This window comes from Desmodus rotundus, chromosome 4 (genome assembly GCF_022682495.2).
Source record: "Desmodus rotundus isolate HL8 chromosome 4, HLdesRot8A.1, whole genome shotgun sequence".
NCBI classification, from domain to species: Eukaryota; Metazoa; Chordata; class Mammalia; order Chiroptera; family Phyllostomidae; genus Desmodus; species Desmodus rotundus.
This window is the reverse complement of record NC_071390.1, coordinates 42,090,075-42,103,700: the sequence shown is the minus strand read 5'-3', so window position 1 is coordinate 42,103,700 and position 13,626 is coordinate 42,090,075. Positions and strand designations below refer to the sequence as shown.

At 39.5% G+C, this 13,626-nt stretch overlaps 1 protein-coding gene across 2 annotated transcripts in view; it reads left to right on the top strand.

Annotated features, from left to right (window-relative positions):
• Positions 1–13,626, top strand: part of CTNNA3 (catenin alpha 3) — a 1,492,024-nt gene that overhangs the window by 1,083,951 nt on the left and 394,447 nt on the right. For both annotated transcript variants that reach the window (XM_053922528.1, XM_024561168.3), the window contains one exon: positions 8,869–9,069. In XM_053922528.1, coding sequence (XP_053778503.1) covers positions 8,869–9,069 — 201 coding nt within the window. The remainder of the gene's footprint in view (positions 1–8,868; positions 9,070–13,626) is intronic.

The window sequence follows — 13,626 nt, the reverse complement described above, 5'->3', positions numbered from 1 at the left end:
GGTTCTCTCTCTTTTTACTTCAGAACCACATGGTCTACTCTTTACTTCAGACCCGCATGGTCTACTCCTCTTCTCCCCCAAAACCTTGTGGTCCTCCCCCTTCTATGGCTGCCGCGCCTAGGTTCAAATCCCAGTGCCCGTCTTCCTTTTCAGCCCCATTTCTGACTCCTCCTACAGTCAGCTACACCTGCCAGCATCCCTGTATTCTTCCAGCTTTACTGGGCTGCCATAGTAAGTCTGGGCAGGTGTGGCCCCATGGCATGGAGCCAATCATCTCCAAGCTCTCCCACAGGCCCTCTAACCAGGGGGAGTTGCTTCCCAGTCCCATCTTGGGTGGAATTTGGTCCCATCCCCCTGGCTCAAAGCATGGCCACAGCTACTTAACACATCCATGAAACCAGTTAAAGGTTATAGATATGTTAAATGACTGTGCCAGGGGTTAGCTGCAAAGCTCTTGCTACCCAAAACAGCTCTGAATGGCCCTGTTCCATGTGTCCCATCCCCCCTGGCTCAGGCCTGTGGGGGTGAGGACATCCTACACACATTTTTCCAATATTTCCTGGACACCCCGAGTCCTGGACCCCATTACAAATCCCTTCTTGGGGCCCTCCTCTTGGCTGCACCCTGCTTCACTCAGGCTTTGCCATTGATATATTCAAAGTCCAGCTTTGGGAATTGAAAGGAAACATCATTTACCACTCAACGAAGTCTGGATTTTGCAAATAAAATGTGCTTCTACACATTAAAATGTGGACAATCTATTATCCAGGTTAAGATTCATAAAATTTTGCTCTGGAGGTCAAAAGCTAATAAATTAACTTTCTGTTTTGGCTGGATTTTTTTTGTTTTCTACTTTTCCTGAGACAAATTCTGGCTCTAATTGTGGAAAACTGAAGAATTAAGAAAAGAATCAGAGAAAAAAAATTAAATGCATTTCAAAATGTCACTGTGCTAATACTTGCTACAGTGACTGAAGGGGGAGCTGTGAAACAACTTGGTTCTTCTTGCCAGTGCAGTAAAGAATTAAAGATCAGCAAACCTCTTAGTATGCAAGTGAAGTTTACTAGGGACATATTCTCATGGGAGGCATTGAGCCTTGCCCAGGTGGGGGAGAAAGGCATAGAGCATAGGCAAAGGCAAGGTGATGTCACCAAGGCGTCTGGTCCTTTCTCCAGAGGACTTACATAGTCTGCCAGGTGAGGTGAGGGAGTTACACATTAATTGGTGGATAAAGGTGGTGCCAGTTTCCCCTGGGGGCATGACTACCTAACTGTAGGTATGTATGGAAGGCTGTTTCCCAGAGTTCTTACCTTTTGCCAGACCACATGTGCTCATCTGTTGTAACACATATATATGGCCGGGAGGCAGTTAACCAAACTTGTTTATGGGCTTTTTCTCTGAGCACTGCGGACCCCTCCTCCTCCTAAAGTTTTTAACTTCTACCTAACAGAGTTACTCAGGAAAGTTTGCAACAAATGAAGTGCCTTTTATTCTAAGATTGGTTTCTTTATCTCCTTGTTTATTACTATTTTCCAAAAAGCAATCACCCTTTGGATATCAGGATAGCTATAAAATGATTGATAGACATTGCTAGTAGTTCAGCAATTCTTTACACTTACAATAAGGAACTTCAAGATTTTTGGTACCACTAGGAAATCCCACCTCTCACTCCAAATTAGATGTTAACTCACAGTCTCAAACTATTAAGATGAAACTTCAAGCAGTTTCAAAGCATGTAATATTCTGAACAATATTTAATTATTGTTCATATGTGGGAGGCACCCAATATTTTTATTTTCTTTTTCTCATACTCAATGTTTAGAATTTTGTGCAAATAATTGTTGCTGGCATTTGGTGAAAAGTTCAGGGTGATGTGAAAGTGTCCCAATAATGGAAACTTTGTAAACCTTTGCTGATGCCGTTGTGCCATATTTAATCTTAGTAAATCAACAGATCACTTGGTCCTCGTCTCGATATATTTGCTTATGATTAAGCCTGGTTATATACGTCTTGCCACTTATTTCATATATTGTTTTTTATGTTGTACATGTTCACTAAGACTTTTACTTCTGTATGTGACCTTGACTATATAATGCTTCCACATGATTAACCCTATGGCTTCTGGTTGTGTCGCTCAGTCTGAAACAATAAGCCACACACACTTCTATAAGACCGATCAAAACATAACAAGCAATATTCCTTGCTATGTTTTTATTCTCCGCTTCAAATAACAACGTAAATTGCTGAGCATGTATGTCATTCTTCTATTGAAGAGGTGAGCGCTCAATTTATGTTAATGGATATTCTTTGTATACATTTTTTCTGTGTAAAGTTCGTTAAAAAATAGTTTGTGACAGCTATGATATCAGCTTTAATTAAACAGAAATTACATAGTTTATTAGATAATTAATCTTCAAAGAATGAACATTGTTTTTATCCCTAAATATCTTTTCATTTTTATAGAACTAAGCAAAAGCAGCTCTACAAACCTAAAATTAAGCACCTTTAGTGAATACAGATTAGACATTCATTGGATACATATGTGTTGTATTTATTTTTTAAAAACTTACCAGCATACTTGGAAAATAACAGCTTCTTAGTGTGTCATTCAACTGCACATCAGTGGACTTTTAAAAAACTTGTGATTATTATGCCTTCCACATTTAAACTTGTACCTCAGCTCCAGGGGAAATATGATGGTAATGATACACATGCATTTTCTGTTGCAAGGAGATCTTGCCTGGATTTATTATATGCCTAATGACACATTCATAACTGAATGCTACTAATTAGGTTAAAATTCTAGTGGATTTATAACAAAGCTTTTCTGTGTTTAATGTTTTTCATGCAAATGACCTGGCTGTCTTTTATGTAGATCAATTTGACTATTTAAGGGCACATAAATGTGTCTACATATGTTCATAACCCATGACTTAGGATTTACACAAAATAATTTATGGTTCCCAGGTGAGTCTTAGAAAAGAACTTTATCCATTCATTCAACAAACATTCTTATTAGCCTTAACAGTGCCATGTATTATATTAGGAGTAGATAGGGTACTTCAAGTAATAAGATAAAATTCCCATACTCCCATATATTTCCTAGTCTACTAGAGAGATAGTTTCAATAGTACATCATTAGAACATGGGAAAACGGTTCTAATGGAACATAGAGACCATTCATGGGAATCCTAAACAACATGGAACCAAATTTGTCTTGTTCTAGGTCAGCATGAGTTTCCTGAGGATGAAATATTTGACTAGTATCTTGAAAGAATAGTAGAAGTTGGTTAAGCAGACCAAAGGGGATTTGCAGTTGTGATATTATATTTTATAATAGGAAATACATATTTGGGGTTCATCTCATTTCTGTCACAGAGCTCCTAAAATCCTTGGAATTTCCTCCGTGATGAGAGCCATAAAGGTATCTTTTGTTATGTAAATGAGGTGAGAGTGGACCTAAGGATGGGGACTAGTTGCCAGGGGAACCAATCAGGTGTTTAGTGGGTTGGGACTTTCAGTCCCACCACCTGAGTTCCAGAGAGGGATGATGGTCTGGAAGCTGAATGGATCATGCCTATGTAATGAAGCCTCCATAAAAACCCCAAAAGACTGGGTCCAGAAACCTTCTGTGCTGGTGGACGTCTTGCTGGTGGAAAGCATGTTCTTTCACAGGTTTGCAAGGAAAGCATTTTGAGGGACCCACATATGCGAGCTCATGGTGTGATGAGATTATAATTGGGTGGAAATAGAAGGCTGCCCTCAGGTACCAATGTCCCCTCTCCATCCATCCTGCCATGGAAAAAGTCTAATCTTTATCAAGCTCAGAAATAGGGCCAGTGTCCACACATTTTGTACCATGCCCAAGCTTTGTCCACAACAAAGCTTAGTCCAGTTCCCAGTTGTGCTCCGGCTGGCTGGCTGGTGCTGCTCTATCTAGCACCCAGGCTTCGCTTGGAGACTGCTGGAAGTCCACGTGGCTACTGGTAGTGTGGCTGTTAGGACCACATCACTACTATGGAGAGAGCGAGTGCAAACAAAAGTGGTGAGCACGTGTTACTGAGTGAGAAAGAGAGAGAAAACTTCTTTGTTGAGTTGGTTATATTATCTTGGGCTTGTGAAAGACCAGGCCCTCTTTCAAATTAATCAATCAACTTCCCAATCTTTTGTGGGCTTGTTCTAAGTCCTCCCCCTAACAATTCCCTCTTCTACATCATTCAGGATCCTGTGTTCCTTATTCAATCTGGTCCTTTTCCCAGGCTAGACAGACAGGACTTTACGGTCACCATCTTTGCTCCTATTGCACATGTGCTTACCACCCCTCATAGTCCGGGCAAGTGAACCAGAGAGGTTGGAAAGCCAGTCTTTGCTTCCTATATGGGGCAGGGAGGGCTGTTAATTCCCTTAACTGGGCAATGCTACTATCTCCTGGAGTGTGTGAAGCTGTAGCTTCCTAGTTAAGCAGGCTTATGCTCCCCAGTTGATTATGCTTAATAATGTCTAATTTCCTGTGCTTACTTCCTTTATTAACATTTAGCTACCTATGCCAACACATTTCCTCCTTGAATAAATCCTGGACCTTGTAATCTTACAAGGGTAAATTTGATGAAGTTCTCATCTTCTGTATCTTCTTCTTACTATCAAGGGGTATAGTCCTGTTTATCCCCAGGCCCAGATATTCTTCCTATCTGCCCAAGAGAGAAAGAAAGGAGCAAAAAAGGAAGGGGGTCTTTATTCAGGAAAGAAGGGTTTTGCAAAGTCCAGGCCAATCTGGTGCTGTCCTTCAGAGGTGGCATATGTGATGTCTAGAGGGTGGCATCACTGGACCAGCTGGCATTCTTGTTGTAGTCTAGCAGTGACAAATTTGACAAGATGGTTCAAAAGGCATAGCCCAAAAATAAGGAGAATTATGGCAATTAAAGATCTAATGAGAGGTAAAAGCCAGATGATAGAGGGAGGGGCTAACTTTACAGTGTCCCAGATTAGGTTGGAGGAGTGAATTCCCTGGTGTGTCACACCTACCTGTTTGGAGCCTTCTGGTTTGCCATCCTTAGTCTAAATTAGGCTAAAGGAAACATTCTAAGATTTCCCCCCCTGAAGAACTCTGGGCCTTTTCTGTCTGAATCATTTGGGCAGAAAAGCGAAAGAAGTTTTAAGTGAAGCTGATGGACTGTGTCAGATTTCACTGACTCAGCCATCTAGTCCTGAAAACAAGTCAATCCAACCAAACCACTGAGTCTTATTTTTTGAGGCAGTGTTGTAGATGGGCTTCTGAAGTAAGGCCTTTACTGTGTAAACAACAATCAGGTAAATAAGGTCAAAACAGAAGGAAAAATACACAAAGGTTAATGAACACAGGAAATCACAAACCAGTTTCTGAGTCTGCAAGAATGTCAGTGGAGAAGGCATTCCATTGCAAGGCCTTTGCAGGAATGAAAGCCAAGAAGTGTTATGTGATAGATCCTTTCTGTCTGTAGTTTGAACATCTTTGGTGATGAAATCAGGTGTTGAGGGAAATTCAGTATGGTGTATAGAGACACAGCCTTAGAAAAAAGTTCAGTTCTCAATAATTCCTAGTTTAAAGATGGGAAGATAAAATGAAACATTAGTTTGGAGGGTTGAAGAAAACCAGAGGAATTCAGAAACCTATTTTAACTGCAGTAGATTCCAATATTCACATTCAGGCATTGTGATTTCTATTGAAACACAATTTCTCCCCCTAAAGTAACCTCATTTTTATTAAAGAGAAAGTACAGTCTCTTTAATAAAAATGGCCTTATTATTTTCATGAACATGAGAATACCAATTGATTATACAGGCTATTTTTTAAAATCTGCTTTGCTGGAATCTTAAGCCCCTCAGGGCAAAGAAACCAAGCCACATAGTTGCCATAAGACTTTGCCAGCAATACCTATAGGTTTGGGCAAATTCCCCAAGTTGTTGAGGTCCTCAAAAATGTCTTGAGGTTCCTTCTTTGCCATCTGTCAGGAAAGCAACCTTTTCACCTTACCTGGGAAGACTGCAATGAAACATATGACTAAGCAATCTACCAGGCCAGTTCCCCAGTGGGCTTCTATTAGCTGTGAAAGTAAATTTTAATTCCTTTAGGCGTCCTGGTGACACCGAGTCCACGCATGTCTCTCACGGACATGGCACTTCAGTCCAAGGCTTGGAAACGGGTCTTCTCGGATCTTTGCAAACAAACATATTGCTGTCACTCATTCATTAAGAATTGCCAGAGTCTAGAGGGATTAAGTAGGGAAAAATATAAAGCAAAAGGAAAATCCTTGTCCCTTTAACAGATTGAAAAAGACAAAAGTCCAACTTTATATCAGACAGCTTAAAAGCAAGCAATTAGCATTCATTAGATTGGCAAACGCATTTCATAACTTGTAGAAATATAGGCTTTTGGATTAGCAAACATACCATTTAAGAGACATACTTTCATGAGACAGGTATTATAAAGCAAAATTCACTGATTTAGAAGAGGGACGGCTGAACTAAATTAAATTGATTTGCTCAGATGGCTAAAGTTTTTCTCTCTTGATAAGAGTTACTTTCGGGAAATTTGCATTTAGGAGTACAGACTCCGGTTTTATAAAGCCAATTATCTACAAACCCTTCTCCTTGAGGGACCCAGAGTCAAATTTCTACGAGTTGGCAAGTTTACACCCCAAAACCATCAGTTGAGGTACTGTGAATGGAGGCTGCATTGCCTATCATCTTTGGGGAGACGAACTTTCTTTCTTTGTAAAAGAGACTGGATAACTAGGGAGGCATGAGTATCCTCAGTGCTTCCTAGCCCAGGTCACAGACCAAAACCTGGTTGCTGTGTGACCTCTTTATTGCTGGCCATTGTTATCCCAGTGTCTGTTTCTGCTCCTGCTGGCCTTGGGGTTCATCTCACCGCCCATGCCTCACCGTTCCCCTGACAGGAGGGTGGGGTAGGCAGAGACCTTCCCCAAGAGGGCAATACAATGTGTCCATGTATAGAGCCTTACCAAAAGTCAGTGGTGATCAGACACTGCTAGTTGGGTTTATTTAACTCCAGATGGGCAACTTTGATGACCTCTGGCCTTAACTAGCCTTACCAGAGGTCCCCCTCTTCATGTCTGTCCGTACAAGGGGTGTCTAGTACCTTTACTCCTTCTGGTAGAAAACTCATCCTATAACTTTGCTTTTACTATTGTGCTTAGAAAGAGCATGGAAACTCTGTACCTTATTTTTATACTTTGCCCTATGCATTTTCCATCTAGCTGTTCCTGAGTTATGGAAGATAAATTTTGTAAGTAAATTGTTTCTTGTGTGTTATGAGCTGCTCTAATGAATCGATCGAACCCAAGGAGGGGGTGATGGGAACCTCTGATTTATAGCTAGACAGTCAGAAGCAGAGGAAATAACCTGGGCTTGGGACTGGTGTCTGAAGTTGGAGGTGGAAGGAAGTCTTGAGGACCGAACACTTAACCTCCAGAATGTGATGCTATCTCTGGGTAAAGAGTGTCAGAGTTGAGTTGAACTGTAGGACACCCAGTTGGTGTCCAGAGAATTGCTTGTTTGCGTGGGGAAGCCCACACACACATACACGTTGAAATTGGATCCAGGAAAACAATAGAGCAGCCTAGGCCAAGCCTCTAATATGCCACAGGCACAGAGACATGGATAAAATGGTGAATTGGGGAAATCATAAAATGAATGTAACTAAAGCACAATAGGCCTACAGAGGAGTGATAGACATCAGGTCAAAGAAAGTCACTATTCTTTGGTAATGACTGTATTCTTTGGTAGTTTGGATTTTATATTCTACACATTAATAGGAAGGTGTGACTCCACAGATAAATCACTTTATGGATACCTGTCCTGTGCAGCTTACAGGTAGTCAACACATACAGAGAGTGGGGGCAGGAGGAAAGTTAACAATATGTCCTGAAATTAGTAAGGCCTTTTTGTTGTAGTTGTTTTCTAGTGTGTTTTTAAATAATAGAACTGTTAAGGATTTTGAGTGGAGATTCATTTGACAATGCCAGAAGCCAAACAATCATTCTTTAGTGTTCTTTTGATTTCTTAGATACATATCTGCCCATGTTTGGTGATATTCCACATATTTGCTCAGCTCCTCTCATGAGTTTTATCTGGGGTTGGTAATCATTTCATAGAAGAAGAAAACAGTGCTATACTGAGACCTCTGCTGTCTTCATGCTCCAATCCTGCAAAGAGAGAGGCAGTGGGAGAGGTCAGGAGACACTCTTCAGAGTGGGCGACTATCTCAGGGATTCACTTGCCTCAAGTCAATGTTTTTAAAGCCCAGTTTCGTGTGTTTTCTCCTAGTGGGACTGCTGCTTTACAATATAAAAATTGTATACTTTACATTTTATTATTCATTAATCTATAAGATTTTGTAATTGTGTTGTCTCATTGCATGTCAATGCACATTAGTTGAATGAAATGGCATAGCTTTATTTTACTGTGTATAGAACAGGTGGTATTTTTAGAGTTTGATAATCCCTAAAGTGTTGCTTTTAATCAGAATTAAGCATTCTACTATATATTTTATTTCTGTTTTTACCTAGAAACTCCTCCCTGTCTGCCTGCAAATCACTCAAATCTAAAATTTAGTATACTGGAACCAGGGTCTAAAATAATATGTTATCTTAAAAATTGCTGATAAAAATCTAAGACTCTCCATCTCACAAATTTTGCTGTGAAAGAGATATAAGTAAAATTACGTCTGTATTCCCCCCCCGCAATTGTCAGGGCCTGCATTCTCAACATGCATCACATCTGAAGTCAGAAGGGAACGTCAATTATAATATGCTGGATTTGTGTGATTCAATACAAAATTTGACATTAATTTGATCTCTTTACTTATAGAGAGCCACATCCTAGAAGATGTCAACAAATGTATCATAGCCTTGAGAGACCAGGATGCTGATAATTTGGACCGAGCTGCCGGCGCCATCAGAGGACGTGCAGCGAGAGTTGCTCACATTGTCACGGGTGAGATGGACAGTTATGAGCCGGGCGCTTACACTGAAGGTGTGATGAGACACGTTAACTTCCTTACAAGTACTGGTAAGTTCGGTCCTCCAAAGCAGCTGCACTTTCCTGATATTTGGATCTACATAGTTACCCTTTGTTTATACGTGGGGAAAGAAGTTTTCAGACGGTATTGGTTGTTTTGAAATAGATTGCTCTGCTACCTGATAGGTGCTTGTATCGTGTGGTTATGAGATTTGAAAATTATCTCTGCGAAGTAAATATATTTACTGGGGAAAAAGAAGTCTTTTAAAAATCTCTGCATTATATAAATTATCTCCAGGCCTTAGCTACTTAGGAATGTTTATTAATGCCAGAGCTGTTAGGAGATATAACTAGGCCAGATATGATAGGTTTGTAATTGCTTTCAAAACCTCTTTAAGCTGTCTCATTGGTACCTCCAGGTAGTTTTGCATTGCCCAGACAGAGCAAACCTGTCCTATGTTGACAGAGAAATACTGTCTGTCTTTTCTTGGAGTGTTTGCAAAACAACACTTTCTTATTTCACATAATCCTCTTTGATTACTTAAAAAGTACAGAATCAAGATTCCGTTCGGGCTGCAGCGCTCAATTTCTGAACTCAGCTGGTCAGTGCTTAGCTCTTGAGTCACTCAGTAAAATAGCATTGTTATCTTTAACATTACTATTAATACTTCTCAGAAAAACTTACAGAAGCATTCAAATTCATGTGGATTCAGAAACAATGAATATAATTTGAATGAGGCCAATCAACTATTTTTGTAAGTCATCATGGCAGAAATTTCTGCAGTGAAAACCCCTTCTGATTTGTAAAATCCCCATGTCGAATTTTATTTAATTAACTCTTAACTGTAGAGTGATGGTTCACCCATGATTTCTAAATATTAAGATTTCATACTTTAATCATTGATCCTACCTAGAGAATTATTCTTTATGACATGCACAGGAAATATTCAATATGGACAATATGTACTTTGTGTAGTAAAAGGGATACAAGGTATTTTGCAGGGGTGGGGGTGGGGGTGGGGAGGAAGAAGCACCTTGAAATTAATTAACTAGAAGAAACATATTCACAGTTAAATAACTTTCCCTAAGGATTAGTTCTGAAAAGGTGTACCACAAGGTAAGCTTCGCAAGGTTTGTAGAGAATTGATTAGTGTTGGTCTTTTCCTCACATGTTGATGCAGAAAATTATTGATGAATATAGGAGCATAGTTTCCTCATTATCTTTTTTTCACTTTTTTCTTTTTATTTAATGTATTGGGGTAACACTGGTTAATAAAATTATGTAGGTTTCAGGTGCACTATTCCACAACACATTAACTGTACACTGTATTGTGTGTTCCCCACACTAAATCAAGTCCCCTTCCATCACCATTTATCCCCCCTATACCCTCCCTCCTCCACCTCCCATAGCACCTCCCTCCCCCTGGCAATCATCACACTGTTACCTGTGTTCATGGGTTTTTTCCTCATATTTTTCATTTTTGCTCAATCCCCACACACCCACAACCAACTATTTCCCCATCTACAACTCTCAGCCTGCTCTCTATCTATGAGTCTGTCTCTATGTTGCTTGTTAGTTCATTTTGTCCTTAGATTACACATATGAGAGAAATCATATGGTACTTGTCTTTCTCTGACTAGCTTATTTCACTTAGCATAAGGCTCTCCAGCTTTATCCATGCTGTTGCAAAGGGTAAGATTGCCTTTTTTTTTTTTACAGCTGAGTAGGATTCCATTGTGTAAAATGTACCACAGCTTTTTAATCTACTCATCTACTGATGGACACTTGGACTGCTCCCAAGTCTTCGCTATTGTAAATAAAGCTGCTATGAACTTAGGGGTGCATATATTCTTTCAAATTCATGTTTGGATTTCTTTGGATATATTCTTAGAAGTGGAATTGCTGGGTCATAAGGAAGTTCCATTTTTAATTTTTTGAGGTATCTGCAGACTGCTTTCCACAGTGGCTGCACTAGTCTGTATACCCACCAACAGTGCACTAGGGTTCCCTCTTCTCTACATCCTCATCAACACTTACTTATTTATTTACTTATTTACTTATTTAAATTACTTTATTGTTGTTCAATTACAGTTGTCTGCATTTTCTTCCCACCATTGCTCCTATCCCAGCCAAACCCCCTCACTCCCTTGTTTCCACCTTCCCCCTTGGTTTTGTCCACGTGTCCTTTATAATAGCTCCTGAAAACCGTTCTCTCCAATGCCTCCCCCCCCAACTATTGTTAGATTGTTATTAATTTCAATGTCTTTGGTTATATTTTGTTTGCTTTTTTCTTTTTTTGATTATGTTCCAGTTAAAGGTGAGATCATATGGTATTTGTCCCTCACCGCCTGGTTTATTTCACTTAGCATAATGCTCTCCAGTTCCATCCATGCTGTTGCTAAGGGTAGAAGTTCCTTCTTTCTCTCTGCTGTGAAGAATTCCATTGTGTAAATGTACCACAGTTTTTGGACCCACTAATTTGCTGATGGGCACTTAGGTTGCTTCCATCACTTGGCTATTGTAAATTGTGCTGCTATGAACATTGGGGTGCACAGGTTCTTTTGAATTGGTGTTTCAGGGTTCTTAGGGTACAATCCCAGCAGTGGAATTGCTGGGTCAAAAGGAAGCTCCATTTTTAGTTTTGTGAGGAAATTCCATACTGTTTTCCACAGTGGCCTCACCAGTCTGCATTCCCACCAACAGCGTACTAGGGTTCCCTTTTCTCTGTATCCTCTCCAACACTTGTTTGTTGATTTGTTTATGGTGGCCACTATGACTGATGTGAGGTGGTATCTCATTGTGGTTTTAATTTGCATCTCTCTAATGGCTAGTGATGCTGAGCATCCTTTCATATGTCTCTGGGCCCTCTGTATGTCCTCCTTGGAGAAGTGTCTGTTCAAGTCTTTTGCCCATTTTTTAATTGGATTGTTTGTCTTCCTAGAGTGGAGTCATGTGAGTTCTTCATATATTTTGGAGATTAAACCCTTGTCTGAGGTATCGTTGGCAAATATGTTTTCCCATATAGCTGGTTCTCTTTTCATTTTAATGCTGTTTTATTTAGCCATGCAGAAGCTTTTTATTTTGATGAGGTCCCATTTCTTTATTCTTTCTTGTATGTCCCTTGCTTTAAGGGACATATTAGTGAAGATGTGGCTGCGTGGAATGTCTGAGATTTTACTGCCAATGTTTTCCTCTAGGACTTTTATGGTGGCAGGACTTATATTTAAGTCTTTTATCCACCTTGAATTTATTTTTGTGTATGGTGTAATTTGGTGATCAAGTTTCATTTTTTTGCACGTAGCTGTCCAGATCTCCCAGCACCATTTGTTGAAGAGGCTATTTTTACTCCATTTTATGCTTCTTCCCCCTTTGTCAAACATTAATTGACCGTAGAGACTTGGGTTTATTTCTGGGCTCTCTACTTTGTTCCATTGGTTGATGTGCCTGTTTTTATGCCAGTACCAGGCTGTTTTCATTACAGTGGCCTTGTAATACAATTTAGTATCAGATATTGTGATCCCTCCTGCTTTGTTCTTCTTTCTCAAAATTGCTACAGCTATTTGGGGTCGTTTATGGTTTCATATAAATTACTGAAATGTTTGTTCTAGATCTGTGAAATATGTCATGGGTACTTTAATAAGGATTGCATTGAATCTATAAATCGTTTTAGGTAGTATGGCCATTTTGATGATGTTAATTCTTCCAATCCATGAGCATGGTACATGCTTCCATTTGTTTGTGTCTTCCTTAATTTCTTTCTTCAGTGTTGTGTAGTTTTCTGAGTACAGGTTTTTCAACTCCTTGGTGAGGTTTATTCCTAGGTACTTTATTTTTCTTGTTGCTATATCAAATGGGATTTTTTTTCTGATTTCTGTTTCTGATATTTCATTGTTGGTATACAAACATGGTTTTTGATTTTCTGAGTATTGACTTTGTATCTGGATGTTTTGCCAAATTCATTTAACTGGTCAAGTAGTTTTTTTGGTGGAGTCTATAGGATTTTCTATGTACACTATCATGTCATCTGCAAACAATGACAGTTTTACTTCCTCCTTTCCAATTTGATGCCTTTTTTTTTTTTCTTGTCTGATTGCTGTGGCTAGGACTTCCAATACTATGTGGAATAGGAGTGGTGAGAGAGGGCATCCTTGTCTTGTTCCTGTTCTTTGTGAGAAAGCTCTACGTTTTTGTCCATTGAGTATAATGTTGGCTATAGGTCTCTCATATATGGCCTTTATTATGTTGAGGAATGCTCCCCCTATTCCCACTTTGCTGAGTGTTTTTATCAGAAATGGGTGCTGTACCTTATCAAATGCTTTTTCTGCATCTATTGATATGATCATGTGATTGTTGTCTTTTGTTTTGTTCATGTGGTGTATTATGTTTATTGATTTGCAAATATTGTACCATCCTTGCGTCCCTGGGATGAATCCCACTTGATAACTGTGTATGATCTTTTTAACATATTGCTGGATGTGGTTTGCCAATATTTTGTTGAGGATTTTAGCATGTATGTTCATCAGTGATATTGGCCTGAAGTTTTATTTCTTTGTTATGTCTTTACCTGGTTTTGGGATTAGGATGATGCTGGCTTCATAAAATGAGTT